This window comes from Bos mutus, chromosome 15, assembly GCF_027580195.1.
Source record: "Bos mutus isolate GX-2022 chromosome 15, NWIPB_WYAK_1.1, whole genome shotgun sequence".
Lineage (NCBI taxonomy): Eukaryota > Metazoa > Chordata > Mammalia > Artiodactyla > Bovidae > Bos > Bos mutus.
The window spans coordinates 73,108,658-73,130,852 of record NC_091631.1 but is presented as its reverse complement, the minus strand read 5'-3'; the positions used below and the strand labels follow the sequence as shown (position 1 = coordinate 73,130,852).

The 22,195-nt window shown below is 36.1% G+C and overlaps 1 protein-coding gene across 4 annotated transcripts in view; it reads right to left on the bottom strand.

Moving 5' to 3' along the window:
- Positions 1–22,195, bottom strand: part of CEP126 (centrosomal protein 126) — a 116,024-nt gene that overhangs the window by 59,390 nt on the left and 34,439 nt on the right. For 3 of the 4 annotated variants that reach the window (XM_070384317.1, XM_014476793.2, XM_070384318.1), the window contains exon 3: positions 9,845–9,990. In XM_070384317.1, coding sequence (XP_070240418.1) covers positions 9,845–9,990 — 146 coding nt within the window. Of the gene's footprint in view, positions 1–9,844; positions 9,991–22,195 lie in introns of those variants that run through there. The other variant, XM_070384320.1, reaches the window with a different exon arrangement.

The window sequence follows — 22,195 nt, the reverse complement described above, 5'->3', positions numbered from 1 at the left end:
ATAAAATACTAGTGAAAATTGCCAGTTATGATATGGTTTGCTGGATATTCTAACCATTAAGGACCAATCCTCTTGAGGCAGAAACTATCAAGCTTTAGATTTTGATTGTTTTTCTAATGAGCATAAGCAATATCCCAAATGATTGTTTATTGGTAAAATTAATGGCTAGGTGCATAGCCTGATGGATATTAAAAATGAACTTTCTTTGTTGAAATTACAGATGGACTTCCCTAAAGTATTTTAATCACTCCCTACCCTTGCATGAACAGAGAATAAGAATCTAGGGAGTCTATACCCTTTACCTTTACAGATGGCATTGAGGTTTGACCTCTAATTAGTCTTGGCTCCAGCTGTTAAATAGGAACATTCTTGATTGTACAGTGCCAGAAGGCACATAATTTTATCTCTAGAATGTGACTGTGTAAGTCTAAATGGATCTTTCACATAAAGTGTAGTCAGAGCACCTAAGATAACATAGAGATGGGACTTTATTGAACTTAGTGAACAATTACACTGATTGTTTTGTGTGTGATTTGTTAAAAAAAAAATGTTTAGTTGAGCTAGATTATAGTTTGAGATTTGCTTTAATTAACACTCACCACTTACTATCAAAGAGAATTTAAAAACTACTTTTAAAACTAACTTGGGTCATTTACAAACACTCACTGCTATTTATTGTTGCTATTATCTAATGATCTCCTAGTCAGTACCTCCTACTCACTGAGGAATATTCAAGTCTACATTTTTTGAATATTTATTGTGTATTAGGGCTTTATTTGGAGAAGGAAATGGCAACCCACTCCAGTATACTTGCCTGGAGAATCCCAGGGACAGAGGAGCTTAGTGGGCTGCTGTCTATGGGGTCGCATAGAGTCAGACATGACTGAAGCAACTTACCAGGGCTTTATTATTCCATTTAAACTACTAGGCTCCTCTTTCTAGTTCTTTTGCCCTGATAGTCTAACTCCAACAATTCTCTGAATCCGACAATTTTCTGACCTCATTAAAACCCCCAATCCATCCCTTTTTCATAGCAAGGGGAAGCATTAGCTATCATGCATTTTGGGTGAACCTTTGGTGTAACTCTAATATTTGAGAATAAACTAAATGAATAGACAATTAAGTAAACAGTTGTTTATCACAGCTTTGTTGTTCTTCATTCATGACTGTAAACTTTCTTAAAATTTTAATTTAATATTTTGTACAGGTAACATATTTAGAAACTAAAAAATATAATACAAATTTGGAAGTTTTGCTCTAACTGGTATTTGTGTATTCTTTCACTGTTTATGCAGATATAAACATACATAAATATATATTTTTTAAAAGTTGAAGTATAGTTAATTTATAATACTATCTTAGTTTCAGGTATGCAATCAGATATTTTATATTTTTATAGATTATATTTAAAGTTGTTAAAAATAATGGTTATGTTTCTCTGTGAGGTATAAGATATCCCTGTTGCTTAACTATTTTATTCATATTAATAGTAGCTTGTGTCTTTTAACCCATATCCCTATTTGTCCCTCCTTTTTCACTCTCTCCACTGGTAATCACTAGTTCTCTATATCTCTAAGTTTTTTTTTTAACTTTTATTTATTTATTTGGGCTGCTGCTGGGTCTTCGTTGCTTTGTGCAGGCTTTCTCTAGTGGTGGTGAGCGGAAGCTACTCTTGGCTGCAGTGTGCAGGCTTACGGCAGTGGCTTCTCCTGTTGCAGAGCACAGGCTCCAGAGGGCGGCCTCAGTAGTTGTGGCATGTGGGCCTAGTTGCTATGCGGCATGTGGAATTTTCCCGGACTAGAGACTGAACCCATGTCCCCTGCACTGACAGGCAGATTGCTAAATGCTGCACCACCAGGGAAGTCTTGTTTGCTTTTTTAAACATAGATTCATTTATTTTTTAAAGATTTTCATAAAGTGATAACATATTTATTTTTAAATGTAAGTTTGTCTATGACATTTTAATAGGCATAACACTAAGTCCATCCACATTGTTGTAAACAGTGGAATTTCATTCTTTTTACGGCCAAGTAATACTCCATTACTGTTCAATATCCCATGAATGGTATGAAAAGGCAAAAAGATAGGACACTGAAAGATGAACTTCCCAGGTTGGAGGGTGCCGAACATGCTACTAGAGATCAGTGGAGAAATAATTACAGAAAGAATGAAGAGATGGAGCCAAAGCAAAAACACCACCCAGTTGTGGATGTGACTGGTGATGGAAGTAAAAGTCTGATGCTGTAAAAAGCAATATTGCATAGGAACCTGGAATGTTAGGTCCATGAATCAAGGCAAATTGGAACAGTGAACACTGACATTTTAGGAATCAGCAAACTAAAATGGACTGGAATGGGTGAATTTAACTCAGATGACCATTATATCTACTACTGTGGGCAGGAATTCCTTAGAAGAAACAGAGTAGCCATCATAGGCAACAAAAGAGTCCGAAATGCAGTACTTGAATGCAATCTCAAAAATGACAAAATGATCTCTGTTCATTTCCAAGGCAAGCCTTTCAATATTACAGTAATCCAAGTCTACGCCCCAAACAGTAATGGTGAAGAAGCTGAAGTTGAATGGGTCTATGAAGACCTACAAGACCTTCTAGAACTAATACCCAAAAAAGATGCCCTTTTTATTATAGGGGACTGGAATGCAAAAGTAGGAAGTCAAGAAATACCTGGAGGAACAGGCAAATCTGGCCTTGGAGTACCCAATGAAACAGGGCAAAGGCTAACACAGTTTTGCCAAGAGAATGCACTGGTCATAGCAAACACAATTATACAGTGGAAGTGACAAATAGATTCAAGAGATTAGGTCTGATAAACAGAGTTCCTGAAGAACTATGGACAGAGGTTCATGACATTGTAGAGGAGGCAGGGGATCAAGACCATCCCCAAGAAAAAGAAATGCAAAAAGGCAAAATGGTTGTCTGAGGAGGCCTTACAAATAGCTAAGAAAAGAAGAAATGTGAAAGGCAAAGGAGAAAAGGGAAGATATACCCATTTGAATACTGCATTTGAATGCAGAGTCCCAAAGAATAGCAAGGAGAGATAAGAAACCCTTCCTCGGTGATCAGTGCAAAGAAATAGAAGAAAACAATAGAATGGGAAAGACTAGAGATCTCTTCAAGAAAATTAGAGATACCAAGGGAACATTTCATGCAAAGATGGGCTCAATAAAGGACAGAAATGGTATGGACCTTACAGAAGCAGAAGATACTAAGAAGAGGTGGCAAAAATACACAGAACTGTTCAAATAAGATCTTCGCGACCCAGATAATCACGGTGGTGTGATGACTCATCTAGAGCCAGATATCCTGGAATGCAAAGTCCAGTAGGCCTTAGGAAGCATCGCTATGAACAAAGCTAGTGGAGGTGATGGAATTCCAGTTGAGCTATTTCAAATCCTAAAAGATGACGCTGTGAAAGTGCTGCACTCAATATCCCAGCAAATTTGGAAAACTCAGCAGTGGCCACAGGACTGGAAAAGGTCAGTTTTTATTCCAATCCCAAAGAAAGACAATGCCAAAGAATGTTCAAACTACTGCACAATTGCATTCATCTCACACGCTACTAAAGTAATGCTCAAAATTCTCCAAGCCAGGCTTTAACAGTATGTGAATCGTGAACTTCCAGATGTTCAAGCTGGATCTAGAAAAGGCAGAGGAACCAGAGATCAAATTGCCAACATCTGTTGGATCATGGAAAAAGCAAGAGAGTTCCAGAAAAACATCTACTTCTGACTTATTGACTATGGCAAAGCCTTTGACTGTATGGATCACAACAAACTGTGGAAAATTTTTCAAGAGATCAGAATACCAGACCACCTGATCTGCCTCTTGAGAAATCTGTATGCAGGTCAGGAAGCAACAGTTAGAACTGGACGTGGAACAACGACTGGTTCCAAATAGGAAAAGGAGTACGTCAAGGCTGTATATTGTCACCCTGCTTATTTATTTTATATGCAGAGTACATCATGAGAAACACTGGGCTGAATGAAACACAAGCTGGAATCAAGATTGTTGGGAGAAATATCAATAACCTCAGATATGCAGATGACACCACCCTTATGGCAGAAAGCAAAGAACTAAAGAGCCTCTTGATGAGAGTTAAAGAGGAGAGTGAAAAAGTTGGCTTAAAACTCAACATTAAGGAAACTAAGATCATGGCATCTCATCCCATCACTTCATGGCAAATAGATGGGGAAACAATGGAAACAGTGAGAGACTTTATTTATTTTTGACTCCAAAATCACTGCAGATGGTGACTGCAGCTGTGAAATTAAAAGACGCTTGGTCCTTGGAAGAAAAGTTATGACCAACCTAGACAGCATATTAAAAAGCAGAGACATTACTTTGCCAACAAAGGTCCATCTAGTCAAACTATAGCTTTTCCAGTATTCAGGTATGGATGTGACAGTGGACCACAACGAAGGCTGAGCGCTGAAGAACTGATGCTTTTGAACTGTGGTGTTGGGGAAGACTCTTGAGAGTCCCTTTGACTGTAAGGAGATCCAACCAGTCCATCCTAAAGGAGATCCTGGGTGTTCTAGGAGTTCATTGGAAGGACTGATGTTGAAGCTGAAACTCCAATACTTTGGCTACCTGATGTGAAGAAATTACTAATTTGAAAAGACCCTGATCCTGGGAAAGACTGAAGGCGGGAGAAGGGGACAACAGAGGATGAGATGGTTGGATGGCATCACCGACTCAATGGACAGAGTTTGAGTAAGCTCTGGGATTTGGTGATGGACAGGGAGGCCTGGCGTGCTGCAGTCCATGGGGTCACAAAGAATTTGGACAGGACTGAGTGACTGAACTGAACTGAATATTCCATTATATATATTTTCCTTAATTCAGTTAGTATTCTTATCACTATTGCTTTGAATCCTCTGGTAAACTTTCTGTTTCATTTTTTTTTCTCTTGCTCTTTCCATTAAGATCAATTCCTCTGTTTTCTCAATTTGCTTAACAGTCTCCATCTCTATGAAATTAGGTGAAACAGTTGCCAATTGCTGTCTTGAAGGGGTGTTCTTTTGTGGGAGCAACCCTATACCGCCTGTGTGTCCAGTGGTTTTGGTGGGAGAGCTGGATTTGACATGAACACAGGTCACATCTTTTCTCACACTGTGCTTCCATATTACACAGGGCATGCTTCCATATCACTTTGGAAGGATTGAGGCTGGGGAGGAGGGGCTAGGGCCAGAGCTAGGGCTTCCTCTGTTGTCAGGGACTATCACCACCCTATCAGGTCCAGGGTTGGGTCCCAAATTCCTGGAATAGAAGCCCCAAGGAGCAGGTCTGAGCTAGTCAGGTATGAGCTTTTCTCTCTCCCAACATCAGCACTCTGGCCCCGGAGGTGAGCAGTGCTGGAGCAAGAGGGGCCAGTATGAGCTCCTAGTGTGTGACCAGGTGCAGGTGGCAACAGTTTGGCCACATAAAGTTTAGGCTGCTTCTGATGTGCTGCCTGTGCAAGTGCCCATAATGGCTGTCCTTGCCCAAAAGATGCCACTTTGGTTCTGAGCTACCTCTGTGTCTCCTGGCTGAGTTCTTCCTTGGCTAGGGCAACCCTCACTCCAGTATGGAGCTCTGCATACTCCAGAGCAGTTTCAGGAGACCAGCCAGTCAACTGCGCAGTTTCAATCTGTCTTTTCTGCCCTCTTTTGGGAATAAGTGCACTCCTTGTGCACTCCTCCCAAGTGGAGTCCAGGCTTCCTGCAGTCCTCCTGTTAGTCCCACCAGCCCTCCAATCAGCCTAGGGGCTCATCTCCCTTGTGCTGGATACCAGGATGGGGGGTCTAATATGTGGCTTGAACCGTTCACTCCCTCAAGAGGATTTCTGCCTGTGTAATCTCCCTTTTCCTTTGGGTATGCCTCCGGACACAGGTCCCCAACTGACTGCTTCTCTTTCCTTCCTATCTTATTCTATGAGGATCTTTTTTTTCAGCCTTAGTTGTATAGGAGTCTTTCTGTCAGTTTCCAGTTAGTTTTCAGCAAGAATTTTTCCATATGTAGATATATTTTTGATGTGTTTGTTGGGGGAGGTGAGTTCCATATCCTCCTATGCCACCATCTTGATCTCCTCTCTTAACATACATTCTAATTTCTTCCTTTTCTTACAAAGAAGTCAGAATACTAAGTATACTCATCTGAACCTTATTTTTATACTTAATAAAAAATATATCCCGGAAATTGTATTAAAAAGCAGAGACATATTTTGCCAACAAAGGTCCATCTAGTCAAAGCCATGGTTTTTCAATGGTCACGTATAGATGTGAGAGCTGGACCATAAAGAAGGCTGGGTATAAGAACTGATGCTTTTGAACTGTGGTGTTGGAGAAGATTCTTGAGAGTCCCTTGGACTGCAAGGAGATCAAACCAGTCAATCCTAAAGGAAATCAACCCTGAATATTCATTGGAAGGACTGATGCTGAAGCCCCAATAGTGTGGCCACCTGATGTGAAGAGCCGACTCATTGAAAAAGACCCTGATGCTGGGAAAGATTGAGGGCAAGAGAAGAAGGGGGAAACAGAGGATGAGATGGTTGGATGGCATCACTGACTCAACGGACCTGAGTTTGAGCAAACTCAGGGAGATAGTGGAGGACAGGGAAGCATGGCATGCTCAGTCCATGGGGTTGCAAAGAGTTGGACACAATGACTGAACAACAACAAATCCTGGAAATCAGGGGTAGATCCGGGTTTTATGAAAGTATAAGGCTTACACAATTTGAGGGCCCAATTAAGAAAAAAATAATACAAAATTACTAATACAAAATTAGATGTAGGGACCATGACAGAGAGAGTTCCTGAAACTTGAACCTTATTGACTTCACGGTAAATCTATGTCTGTTGGACATCATTCCATATCAGTCTGCAAACTGTTTCCTCTTCTTTCAATAGCTGCATAATATTCCACTGAGTGAATGTACATGCCATTTGTTTTTACTAACACTTCTGACTCTGTACCTATGCCCTTGGGTAGTCAGCACTCTTTCTGGGTAAAGGATACCCAGGAGGGGTGAGTATTCTGAGGCATTTATCACAACTAAGTACATCCTCTTTCTTAAGAAAAACTACCTTTTCTTTTGCCTCTTATACAATTTTCTTTATTTCCTTTTATTTCCCATCCTGTTTTCCTGATAACTACTTCTCAAAATCCATTTTCAGTTTTTTTCTACCTATAATAAATGCTAGTGTGCATTTAGGTCTTATTTTTAGGCTCTATCTTCAATCTGTACTCTATATCTAATATTCACCTTATCTTTGCACATAGCTTCCTTTACCAACTATGTATCTTTTCATCGGTGACTCAAATACAATTTCTGTTCTATATTTTTTTCTTAATTTTCAGTTAGACTTTTCTAGTTGTTGACTTGATTTCCTCATTTGCATGAATCAAGGAAGACTCAAAGTCAATGCATTTAAAACTTAATGATCTTTCATACCTCTAACCTAATTCTTTTCCTTTATTTGTAGTCTTGATTAATATCATCCAGGAAAATAATTAATTCATTAACAAAGTAGTTATCGAGTGCTAAATATTTGTGAGGTTTTCTGCTAAGTCCTAGGGGCACTGTTCTCCTAGTCTTTGTTCCAGCACCCTTGATAAATCAGTAACTCAATCTATTGATTATATATCCTGAATATATTACCTCCTATCTCTATATAAAGAGCAGTGCTTTAATTTAGCAACTTAACACTTCTTGCCACAAATACTGAAATAGTCTACTATTAGTCTACTTTAATATATCTCTACTTCAATTCAGCTTCCATGTTGTACTGAGAATTATCTAACAAACAAATCTAATTTTTAGTAAAGACCCCTCGTTTCCTACCTAATATCCATTTTTCCCTTTGTTCTTTGGTACGTAATGATGATGTGCGTGCAAGCTCAGTTGTGTCTGACTCTTTTGTGACCCCACAGACTATAGCCTGCTAGGCTCCTCTGTCCATGGAATTTTCTAGGCAAGAATACCTGAGTGGGTTGCATTTCCTACTCAAGGGGATCTTCCTGACCCAGGGATTGAACTCAGGTCTCCTGTATCTTCTGCATTTGCAGATAGATTCTTTACCACTGTGCTACCTAGGAAGCCCTTATTCCTGGGTAGCACACTCTATATTGTTAGGGGTGGCAATATAGCCACAATAAAGACACTAAAATGGTAAACAAGGATTTTGCTACTCTGAACGTTAAGTTTAATTTTCATATTCTGTGTATGTTATGTATGTGTTTAAAGAAATTATTTACTGTTGAAAATAAAGTTCTAGAATATTGTAAAAAAGTAAATCAATACTTCAATTAAGTACCCCTATATTTTCCAGTCTCCCTTGCAGATGGAGTTGCCAATTACATATTAATATAAGCAGATAGATGGGGGCTTTTAGGAAAACAATTTAACAGGAGTTCAGAGGTACACCCTTCTCTCCTTTATATATTTCTTCCTTCCTGTCTACAATGCTGACAACAGTGACATGATGCTGGAGCTCTAGCTGTTACCATGTGACCAATGAAGGTGAAGCTATAAATCATATATTAAGGGTAGCTGAACTGAGACAGGAGTCTGGGTTCCCTGTGGCATTGCATGATCTTCAGACCAGCTCCTGACTGCCTACCTGAGTATTTCACATTATACAAGAGAAAAAGCAACCTCTATCACGTTTAAGCTATATTAATTTTAGCAGTGTTACCAGGTGCTCTTTCGTTCAGTAAGCTCTCTTATTGACATAGTAAAGGCTTGCTTTCCAGTTAAAAAACTTTAAGTGGACTGCATATTGGATAGAGATGAAATTCCTAGCATGGCATCCAAATTTCTTAGAGAATTGTCCCAATTCATTTTTCTAGTCTTGTATCCATTTTTCTTTTCTTTTTTTTTTTTCCCATCCTATGCTTTGGATACACTTTGGATTTGCAATTCATAATTTACTTGCAAAAGTTGTTCCTTATGTCTGGGATTTTAAAAACTGCCTCTTTGCTTGGCAAAATGCTTATTCTTTAAGATTCAAATTAAGTCATTTTTTCAGGGATGATAGCCTGCAAGTTCCTATATATGTCCAGTGTTCTTTGTGCTCCATAGTACTTTACACATTCTGCTACTACAGCAATTAGATTTATTGACATTACTTGTTTATATTACTCTCATCTCCAAAATAAACTGTGAGGTCTTTAACAGCAGAGTACAATTAGATTTTTCTGTATCTTGGCATCTTTGCTTACCCCAGACTGGTGTACAATATAGCAGCACAACATGTGTTTGCTAAATACTCAAAGGTTCTGCTTGTCCTTTTTCTTTCTGAAGCTTTGACATTTTGTTGCTAATTCTGTGTTACTATTTAAGGCATAAAAATGTAGATGTGATACTGAAGAATCAAACATAATCATTTTAAAATTTTTAATTGGCTCCAGTTTTAGATTGTTGGATTATGTACCCTCTTTATGGATCTCTTTATTTTGCTGGTCTCTCAAATGTGAATTTGAACAAAAATGTGGACAAAATGCCAAAATGAATCTGATATTAACTTATTAAATCTAAATGTTAAATTGTATTTTAATGTTAAGCTATTTACTAAATCAGTTTTAAAAAGACAACACATTGTAAGCCAGTATGAAGTATAATCAAACTTGTATGCTTTTCAAATTTACCAACAGATCCAACAAAATATTAATTCTTCAAATTAAACCTATATCAAATTGCAATTTTCCATTTGGAAAAAGTCTTATTATTCAAAACATATAGGCTGAATTTCCACTTTGTTTCTTAATTTATTTTACTGTCTACTCAAGTTGAATGTGATTACAACTTTCGTTTTTATTTTTATATTGCTCTAGAAATTAAGGCACCTGTTCTCCTCCGCTGTGAAAAAGGAATATGGGCACGCTGGAATTTTTCAGTAACTTCTTCAACCTTCTGTTTTCGTTGTTGAAGTATCTGTTCTCTGATTTGGTGTTCTCTTTCTTCTTGTTCTTTTCGTTTTTCTTCAAATGCTCTATATTTAAAACAATGCAGAGAACAGAATTAGGTAGTATATTAAAAAAAAATCTCAACACAGAAATAGTTCTAAAACAATGCATTTATTATATAATAGTGCTTTCATGTTTCAAACATTGAAAATAAAAAAAAGGTTTAATTACTTACAAAAAACAACTTTTAAGTAAAAAAAAAAGGCCATTTGTTAACAGTTTAAATATCTTTGCAAGTAGTAATTTCAGAATCTTACCTGGGTCTTTTGCAACTAAAAGAAGGCATGTAATGAACTGCTTTCTAACTTGGGACAGGCCTGCACACACTTCCCATTTTCATTTTCCAAACCCTGCTGTGGAAAAAATCTCTTCTAAAAAGCTACATTATTTTCTGTACTGTGAAGAAAAAAACTGATTGGTAAAATAATAAGCCTTGCAAATTATGTAGTAGCCAGGAAGATAATATGTATTTCTCTTTTAGCCAAAAGTTTAAAATTGGCAGTCATGTTAAGTCTGAGTTGTGCTAAAAATTCAGACAATTTACATAAAAATAGTGATTCTCAACTTGTTTTGAAAACAAGAAAGACTTGACAACCCTGGACTCTTTATTCACTTATGGTTAGAAACATCTTCCCATAATTCTTACCATCCTCTATTTTTCTTTTTTTTAATAGTTTTTTAATTTTTTAAACAATGGAGGTATAACAGATTTACAGGAGAGTTAGGAAGTACAGAACAAGGTTACATATAATTCCTCTATATACCACAACTGTATTCTTAAGTAGATAAATTAAGATTTTTAGTTGGAGTTTCAATATCAAACTCTCAAAAATTACTAGAATGATTATACAAAGAGGTAGAAGGATACATAGATCTGCAAAGCACTATGAATCAATTCAGTATAATCAAGATTTATACAATTTTCATACAAATTCTATTCAAGTTCTCATAAACTATAAACTAGGAGACACTGGAACATATACAGAGACATAAAACAAGGTGCAAAAATTTCATGGTCTAAAGGTATTGAAATCATACAGTTTGTTCCCTTATCATTGTAGAATTATATTAGAAATTGTATTTGAAAATAACCAACATATTTTCAAGTGCAATGTGACATTTACCAAGAGAGATCTTTGACTTAGCCACTGAAAACCTCAATAAAGTTAGAAGACTGAAAAAATACAGAGGGTGATTGCATAGAAGACATATTGAAATTACAAAGTGAAAGTGAAGTCGCTCAGTCATGTCTGACTCTTTGCGACCCCATGGAATGTAGCCTACCAGGATCCTCAGTTCATGGGATTTTCCAGGCAAGAATACTGGGGTGGGTTGCCATTTCCTGTATCAAAATGAAAAATTAATATCAAACACATTTTTTAAAAATCCCATGGGTTTGGAAATTAAATGTCCACTTTTAAATGATGGGTGTATCTAAGAAGCCATAACAAGGAAAACTAGAAAATATTTGTAATATAATAAAAATGAAAAGAGAATTTACTAGAATTTGTTGCATGCAGCTGAAGCTGCTCAATGCAACTAAATACAATGTGGAGTCTTGAATAAGTAATGAAAACAAATAATGGACACTTCCATAAAATTTTGTGAAATCTGAACAAAATCTGTACTTTAGTTAATAATACTGTATCACATGTTAATTTCTTGTTTTTTTTCTTTTGTTGTTGTTGAACTAACAACAACATAGTAACTTTGTAAGTAGTAAGAATACTAACAACATAGTATTCTTTATATCCTCAGAACTGAATTAGAAGTTTCAAGCCTCATTCAATTTTTTTTTAAATTACTAAGATAATAAATTTTCTAGACTATTAGCAGTAATACTAAATGCCAAAATACATGGAACTATATTCAAAGTTTTGAGGGAATATAAATTAGAAATCTAGTATTCTATTCATACTAAGTCAAACAAGTGGAATCAAAATATCATAAATCTTTTAGCTCAGCAAAAATTCATAAATTTTCTAAAAACATATATATCATACACTATATATATGTATACAAAAGCTTTTCTACTACCTTTGATAAAGGTTTGAGAAAGAACAATAACAACAACAAAAAAAGAGATGGAGAAATTGGAAAACAAAAACTAAATGAAATGGGCGCACTAAATATGAAACAGAAAAAGTAAAACAAACTAGATAAAAGTAAAAGGTCATCATATAGTCCAGTTGTTTTTAAACATGCCTTCTCATTAGAAGCACAATTGGAGCTTTGGAGAAAAAAGCAATACCTGGACATTTTTATTTTTCAAAATTTCCAAGAGAATTCTGATATGCATCTGGATTTTAAAAAGTAATTCCAAGTTTTTGTATTAAATGGTAGTTTTAGTGATATAGAATTCTATTACTTTCTACTGACCAATGGTACTGACCATGATCCAATGGTATTAGGCGAATAACACTTACATAATCACAATAGTAAAAGATGTTTATCAGTTTTCACAATCAATAGCCAGACAAAAAATAAAAGATAACTACAATGGCAAGTCATAATGGAAACATGATTAACCTAACAATATAAATAGTTACATATAAGTTGGTGGGTTAAGTAGACTGATGTGGTAAGTGAAAGTTCATACATGCACATGTTTTCATTTGCCCATCCAGTTTATGTCTTTTGGTTGGTGGATTTAATCCAATTACATTTAAGGTAATTATCGATATGTATGATCAATCTTATTACTATTTTCTTAATTGCTTTGGGTTTATTTCTTATAGGTCTTTTCCTACTTTTTTGTTTCCTGCCTCGAGAAGTTCCTTTAGCATTTGTTGTAAAACTTGTTTGGTGGTGCTGAATTCTACTAATTTTTGCTTTTGATTTCTGGAAAGTTTTTGATTTCTCTGTCAAATCTAAATGAAAGTCTTTGCTGGGTAGAGTATTCTTGGTTGTAGGTTCTTCCCTTTCATCGGTTTAAATACATCATGCCATTCCCTTCTGGCTTGTAGATTTTCCATTGAGCAACCAGCTGATAACCTTTATCATCTTTCCTTTGTTTCTTTTAATGTTTTATCTTTGTCTTTGATTTTCATCATTTTGATTACTATATGTCTTCGTGTGTTCCTCCTTGGGTTTATCCTACCTGGGACTCCGTACTTCCTGGACCTGACTGACTCTTTCCATGTCAGGTAAGCTTTAAGTTATTATCTCTTCAAATATTTTCTCAGGTCTTTTCTCTCTCTCTTCTCCTTCTAGGACCCCCTATAATGTGAATGCTGTTTAAATAGGACCCCCTATTCATGTTGTGTTTCATGTTGTCCCAGATGTCTCTTGGGCTATCTTCACTTTTCTTCATTCTTTTTTCTATATTCAGTTGTGCTGTAGTGATTTCCACCATTCTGTCCTCCAGGTCACTTATCCGTTTTTCTGCTATTGATTTCTTCTAGTGTATCTATTTGTTCTTTAGTTTTTCTAGGTCTTTGGTAAACATTTCTTGCATCTTCTCCATTGTTTTCCCAAGATCCTAGATCATCTTTACTATTCATTATTCTGAAGTCTTTTTCTGGAAGGTTGCCTGTATCTACTTTATTTGATTGTTTTTCTGGGATTTTATCTTGTCTCTTCATCCGGGACATAAACCTCTACTTTTTCATTCTGATTAACTTTCTGTAATGTGGCTTTTGTTCTAGCTGCTGTGGGATTGTGGTTCTTCTTGCTTCTTCTGTCTGCCCCCTGGTGGATGAGACTAAGAAGCTTGTGTAAGCATCTGATGGGAGAGACTTGGGGTGCATGAAAACTGGGTCTTGCTCTAGTGGACAGGCCCATGTTCAGTAAAACTTTAACCCAATTATTTGCTGATGGGTGGGGTTATGCTCCCTCACTATTAGTTGTTTGGCCTGAGGTGATCCAGTCCTGGGGTCTATCGGCTCTACTGGCAACCTCCAAGAGGACTTACACCGAGAAGCATCTTCCAGGACTGCTACTGCTGCTACCACTGCTCCTGTCCCCGTGGTGAGCCACTGCAGACCCATGCCTCCACAGAAGACTCTCTAGCACTAGCGGGTAGGACTGGTCAGTCTCCTTTGGGATCACTTCTTATTTCCCCACAGAGGGGGGAAGCAGTCTTGGTGGGTCTTGATGCATGCAAGATTTTGTTTTGCCCTCCAAGAGTGGAGTCTCTGTTTTCCCCAATTGTGTGGAAGTTCTATAATCAAATCCCACTGGTCTTTAGATTCCTTGTGGATTCCCGGTCCCTTTGCTGAATCCCCAGGCTGGGAAGCCTGACATGAGGCTCCAAACCTTCACAGTAGTGAGAGAATTTCTTTGGTATTATTCTCCAGATTGTGGGTCACCCACACAACAGACATGGAATTTGATTTTATCATGTTTGTGCCCCTTCTACCATCTTGCTGGCACTTCTTCTTTGTCTCTGGATATGGGACATCTTTTTTTTTTTTTTGGTTCCAGTGTCCTCCTGTCAAAGGTTGTTCAAGAGCTAGTTGTGAGTTTGGTGCTCTTGAAGGAGGAAATGAATGAATGTCTTTCTATTCTACCATCTTGAACTGGAAGCCTCCCATTCTCTATTTTTATCTTTCCTATTTCATTTATTTCTGACTGTCCCTAGGCACTTGATTTTATATTCAAAGAACTAATATAAAAAATTAATTTTGTTCATAAAAATGTGTGTGTTTGAGTGTGTCAATAATATCTCATAGGTAATGAAAAAAGTGAAGGCACACTGGTATGTCTCACTGGTAGAGAAACTGTCAAGTATCTCTTGGGAGTACATGGGGTTGGGAGGTGGTTGGCAAGAACTCTTTAAATTTTTTAATGCCATAGGTCACTATTAACCAACCTTCCAAAGATCTCCATTGGCTGGAACTATCTGAATGACTATTATATTTATAAAAAGACCCAGAAAATTACAACTGTTATCAAGGATATGGAGAAATTGAAACCTTTATGCATTGCTGGTGGGACTGTAAAACAAGCAGCTGCCGTAGAAAACGGTATAGTGAGCCCTCAGAAAATTACTTTTAATTACCATATGATTACACTTCTGGGAATATACCCTAAAGAAGTGAAATCAGCGACTCAAATATATGTTTATATACTTATGTTAATAGTTGCATTATTCACAATAGCCAAAAGGTGGAAGTAACTCAAGCATCCACTGACAGATGAAGGGATAATCAAAATGTAACATTCACGTACGATGGAATATTATGCAGTATTAAAAATAAGGAATTCTGACACATACTATAACATGGATGAACCTTGAAGATATTTTGCTAAGTTAAATAAGTCAATCACAAAAGGAAAAATCTTATATAATTTCGCTTATATGAAGTACCTGGGCTTCCCAGGTGGTGCTAGTGCTAAAGAACCTGCCTGCCTAATGCAGGCAGATATAAGAGATGTGGGTTTGATTCCTGGGTTAGGAAGATCCCCTGCAGGAGGGCATGGTAACCCACTTGAGTATTCTTGCCTGGAGAATCTCATGGACAGAGGAGCCTAGTGGGCTACAGTCCATGGGGTTGCAGAGTCGGACACAACTGAAGCAACAGCATGCATGCATACATATGAGGTACCTAGAGTAGTCAAATTCATAGAGACAGAAAGTGCAATACTGGTGGCCAGGGGCTGGAGGGAGTGAGGGTATGAGAAGTTAGTAATTAATAGGCACAGAGTTTCAGTTGAGAAGGTGAAAAAGGTCTGGAGATGGATGATGGTGGTGGTTACACAACACTGTGAATGTACCTAATGTCACAACTATACACTTAAAGGGCTTCCCTTGTGGCTCAGCTGGTAAAGAACCACCTTCAATGCAGGAGACCTGGGTTGGGAAGATCCCTGGAGAAGGGAAAGGCTACCCACTACAGGAGTCTGGCCTGGAGAATTCCATGGACTGTATAGTCCATGGGGTTGCAAAGAGTCAGACATGACTGAGCGACTTTCACTTTCACTATACACTTAAAAATGGTGAAACTGGTAAATTCTATGTTATACATATTTTATCACAATAAAAAATAAGAATCCCCTCAGGTATTTGATATGAAGGATGTTTTCTCAACCTTATGTAATGTACAAAGCAAGTGTAGCTATAAGGTCCTTTGTGCAACTGTGCAATCAGATGAACACTTAAGCGTCTCCATACTGAGATATAATTTATCAGCACTGTCGATTAGAAATAAAATGTAAGCTGTATATATAATTTTACATTTTCTAGTAGCCACATTGGAAACCAGGAGAATTTCAGTATTTATTTAACTCAGTATGTCTCAAATATTTTCATTTCAACACATGCATCAATGTAAAAATTATTGAAATATTTTATATCCTTTTTTGTACTAAGTGTTGCTTTATATTTAAATTTGGACTAGTTACATCTTAAGTGCTCAATGGACATATCAGACTAGCAGATATTTTAATAAACTTTTCTGGTAGGCGGTTTGGTTTTCAGAAGAAGGAAGAGCTTTCACAGCAGACAAAGACTTAATAATAAGGAAGCTAGGTTAGAAATTAAGAAGGCCTATAAAAGGATTAATACAACTTCTTAAATAATTTTCTTTTAATTCATAGGAAAACACATAGCTGTCATTTAATTTTATAAAAATTTTGTTTTAAAACAGAGTTTCCTTTAATTATTCTAATACAGTGGTTCTCAACCCTGGGATATTTCCCCTTCCCTGGGTGCTTACAAATTTGTGAAGGAGTTTTGATTGTCACAAAAATTAGGGTGGGCGAATGCACTATCTGTCCTTTTTAATTTGGCCATTGTGAAGCTTACTCTAGACAAAACTATATATCTGAGAGGTGGCTTGAGAAATCCATGGCTGTCCAGATGCTTAAGGGAATTTGTCAAATAAAAATTTTTTTTTCTGTAATTCAAATGTGTAAAGTGGTTCATTAATAGCTTATATTTGAGTCATCAGATAAGACACTAAACATTTACTTGGCATAGCAGACACAAAAATAGGGAAACAAGTTATTTGTTGTTTAGAATCTTAAAACAGGAAAAATGAATTATAACCACTTTACTGTTACTGAAAAGATAGAAGATTCTGAAAAGATTCTAGTAAGCAAGAAATAATAATTGCAAATTTGTTATATACTATTTCATGGCAAATAAATGGGGAAACAATGGAAACAGTGACAGACTTTATTTTCTTGGGCTTCAAAATCACTGCAGATGGTGACTGCAGCCATGAAATTAAGACACTTGCTCCTTGGAAGAAAAGCTATGACCAACCTAGATAGCACACTAAAAAGCAGAGACATTACTTTACTAAAAAAGGTCTGCCTAGTCAAAGCTATGATTTTTCTAGTAGTCAAGTACAGATGTGAGAGTTGGACCATAAAGAAAGCTGAGCGCTGAAGAATTGATGCTTATGAACTTTGGTGTTGGAGAAGACTCTTGAGAGGCCCTTGGACTGCAGGAAGATCAAACCTGTCCTTCTGAAAGGAAATCAGTCCTGAATATTCCTTGGAAGGACTGATGCTGAAGCTGAAACTCCAATTCTCTGGCCACCTGATGGGAAGAACTGACTCATTAGAAAAGACCCTGATGCTGGGGAAGATTGAAGGCAGGAGGAGAAAAGGATGACAGAGGATAAGACGATTGGATGGCATCACCAACTTGATGGACATGAGTTTGAGCAAGCTCTGGGAGTTGGTGATGAACAGGGAAGCCTGGTGTGGGGCAGTCCATGGGGTCACAAAGAGTCAGACATGACTGAGCGACTGAACTGAACTGATCCATTATTACTCTTGTAAGAGCGTGAAAATATAATTGATGTTTACATTGGCTTTATATTAGCAGATTGTTATTGTTTAGTCACTAAGTTATGTCTGACTCCCACCCAGGCTCCTCTGTCCATGGGATTTCCAAAGCAAGAATACCGGACTGGGTTGCCATTTCCTTTTCTGAGGATCTTCCTGACCCAGGGATTGAACCTATGTCTCCTGCATTGGCAAGAGGGTTCTTTACTACTGAGTCACCAAGGAAGCCCTTGTATTAGGAGATACAGACTAGCAAATGTATGAGAACTTTTCATAGCTTGAATACTTAAAGGGAAATAAAAATGTACTGAGGAGAGAAATGAAAGTTATTTTTAAAAAGAAATAAGTGGAAATTTGGGGGCTGAAAAAGTACAATATCTGAAATAAAAATTTCCACTAGTAGGCTTAGTAGCAGATTACTGATAGCACAAGAGTCAGTAAACTTGAGGACTAATTAGAAATCATTTAGTCTGGACAACAGCACAGATGAGAGGGCAAAAGAATGAGTAACAACTTTAGTTACCTGTGGGTCACCAAATGATAAGTGGTCATTATTATGTGTCTGTAGTACAATATATGTATAACAGGAGTCCCAGAAATAGAAGGGAAAGAGAATAAGGCAGAAAATGTCTGAAGAACTATGGCCTGAAATTTTCCAAATTCGGTGAAGAACATTAAATTACAGATAAGAGCAGCTCAGTGAACTCCTATAAAGATAAATACCAAACCACAGACCTAGGTAATTTAAGTCAAACTAATGAAAACCAAACATAAAATATTAAAAGTAGTTACAGAAAAAAAGGTATACTACATATACAGGAATAAAACAGGAATGACAGCTAACGTTTCATGAGAATGACAGCTAACTTCTCTATGAGGAACATGGAGGTCAGAAGACAAGAGAGTGACCTTTTTATAGTGCTAAAGAAAATAGCTGTTAACTCAGAACTGTGGATTCAGTGCAACTGTCTTTTAAAACCAAAAGTAAAATAAAGTTATCTTCAGATAAACAAAAGCTGAGAGTATTGCCAGATGTCCTGTACTACAAGAAATGCCAAAGGAAGTTCTTCAGGCTAAAGGGAAATTACACCAGATGGAAACATGGATCTACACAAAGGAATGAAGAACACTGAAAACAATAAATATGCAGGTAAATGGAAAAGGGTATATTAATTCTCTCTTCCTCAACTGTTAAAAAGACAACTGGAGGTTTAATACAAAAAATACAATATTGTATTGTGGGTTTATAACATTATAGGTATAAAAGAAATGACAAAACAGCACAAAGGATGCCAGGGAGGTGGGTAAACATAAGTAAAATGTTGAAATGATCTAATATTAACTATAGGAACCACTGAAAAAAGGAGAACTTAAAAAAAAAACTTTTTGTTTTTACTAAGTCAAAGGAAGACAGGAAGGAGGAACACACAAACAATAGAAAAAATAAAGAATTAATAGAAAACAAAGTTAAATTATAGACCTAAATCAAACCATTTCAATAATTATTAAATGTAAATGAACTAAACACTCCATTTAAAAAGCAGAGTCTTGGTTTTGGGAGATAATTCTCTATGAATATTTCATGTTTCTACACAGTTCAGGTCCTCTTTGAAGGCATTTACAGCCTAGTTAAAAATGTTTGTATAAGGAGACATTCCAGGTTAGTAAAACTTAGAAAGGTCTTTCTTCCTGGAGACAATCTGGGGTAGTAAAGATAGAGATCTCTACTTGTTTACATTCCAGAGTAAAGATAAGATAGATGTCTCTCTCTCTGGAGGGGAGGATGGGCAGCAGCAATGTATAAGATTAGACTTGCCCAATTCTCTGCTTCCTACTCTGTAATGAACCCTACTGCATATATAACTGCTGTGGCCTTCACTGCATTGCCCTTTGGAGCCTGAAGTTTGGGAATTGACACATGATATTCTTTGGCTATTGCTTTTCCTATGGAAAGTCTATCTTTGAATTAGGGGGGTTATGTTTTTCTTTTAGCCTACCACAACATATATGAAATTGTGTAAGCGAAATCATTAGCTTGCAAGCCAGTTAAAAAATCTCAGACCTTTCATAGTTATTCACAGTTTATAACTGAAATACTTGCTCAATTGGTTATAAAGCAAAACCCAAGAGGACCACTGCAAATACAGATAGGATGAAAGCCAAAGGATGAAAAAGCAGAAAAAAAAAAATATATATATATATATATATATATATATTAATACCAGATGAAGTAGGCCTTAAGACAGGAGTATTACAAGATGAAAAACAACATTTCATAACGAGAGAAGGGTCAGTTTATCAAGAAAACATAACAATCATAAATATGTATGCACTGATCATCAAGATACATCACACAAACAGAACTAAAGAGAGGAAGTGATAAATCCACAATCATAGTTGCATATTGTAACATCCCACTCTTAATAACTGATAGAACAACCAGATAAATAATATCAGTAAGAATATAGAAGATTTGAAGAACACTATCAACTACTTTGACCTTGTTATTTATTTATAACCAACAACTATTTTAGAAACAACATATACATTCTTTTCAAGTACACCATAAGAAATCTTAGGTAGGGCCATAACATACATGCCAATGAATCTCATAAAATTCAAATCCTACAGAACATGTTTTCTGACCAAAAAATTAGAAATCAATTATGATATCTAAGAAAGCTCCAAATAACTGGAAATTAAAAACCACCACAGCAATATACTCCTGGATAAGCCACAGGTCAAAGAAGAAATCAAAAGTAAAGAAAACTTTTTAACTAACTGAAAATGCAAATACAGCATATCAAACCTGTTAAATGTAGTTATAAGATTGTTAAGAGGGAAATAACTTTAAAAGCATATATTAGAAAAACAGAATGGTTTAAAATCAATAATTTAATTTCTATTTTAAGGTGTTAGAAGTAGAACAAATTTATTCTAAAGAAAGGAATAAACAAAAATTGGAAAAGAAACCAATGAAATACTAAACAAAAAATAGAGACCACAGAGACTAAATTTGCTTATGAAAATCTAAATACAATTGATAAACTCTTATCAAAAGTGATGAAGAAAAAAAAAAAGCAAACAAAAATGATCAATATCATGAATGAAAGATCATTACAAATACCCCAGGCATTTAAAAAATAGGAAAATATTATGAACAACTTTATGCTAGTAAATTGGACAACTTAGATAAAATGGACTAACTTCTTAAAAGAAATAAGTTAGTAAAACTGCTATAGAAGAAAAACAAAACATGAAATATTTTCCTCCTATAATGCTACAATAATCAAGGCAGTGTGGTATTGGTATGGAATATATAGACCAGTAGAACAGAATATGCAACACAGAAGTAGACCTTCCCATACATGGTTCATTGATTTTTGAAAAAAGAAGCCAGGGCCACTAAATGAAAAAAGAAAACAATTCCAACAAATGGTGCCAGAGCAACTAGATACACTTACAGGAAAAAACTACCTCAGCCTTTGTATCACACCACACACAAATTGAGATGAATGATAACCTAAACTAAAAAGCTAAAACTATAACTGTTTTGGAAAAAAACAAGAAGGCTATGTTCATAACCCTGGAGTAGACAAAAATGTCTTACAGAGGACACAAAAAGAACTATCTATAGAACAAAAAATTGATAAACTGTTCTTTATTAAAACTGCTTTTTGAAAGATTTCATTAAGTAAATGAAAAGGCAAGCCATCAACTGGAAGAAAATACTTACAATACATATCTGACAAAGAAACTGTATCCAGAATACATTAAAAAAATCTTACAATGACAAGAAGATGAAAATCCAATTAAAAAATGAACAAAGTATTAGGACAGGGGCTTCACAAAAACTATACAGGAATGACTAATCAGGGAATTGCAAAATAAAACTATTTAAAGTCTATTATATGGCTAAATGTGAAAAGGTTGAGTCAGAAGGTTAAAAAGCTACTGGGGCTCATGTACATTGTTAATGGGTATGTAAAATGGTTAGCCCTTTTGGAAAATTGTTTGACAGCTTCATACACCAATAAACACACATATACCCTAAGATGCAGCAATTCTACTTTTAGGTATTTACTTGGGAGAAATGAAACACACATCTACAAAAAAAATTTCTTATCAATTCTTGCATGTTTTACCACTTCAGCTTGAATTATCACAGCCAGTAGCTTTATTAATAGTCCTAAATTAGAACAACTTCATGTCCATCAATGGGAAAATGGATACACAAATTATGATATATTCTTACAATGTAATGCCACTCAACAATAAAAAAGAATGACCTACTGATATATATATATATAGATATATATATAATGATGAGGATGACTTTCAACATTAAGAAAAAGAAGCCAGAAACAAAAGTACAAAAACAGGCAAAATGAATTCTGATTATAGAAATCAGAACAATGGTTGTTATAAGGGTAGAAATTAACTACAAGGGATTTGGAGGTATTAATACATGCAAGGGAATGATAATGATAG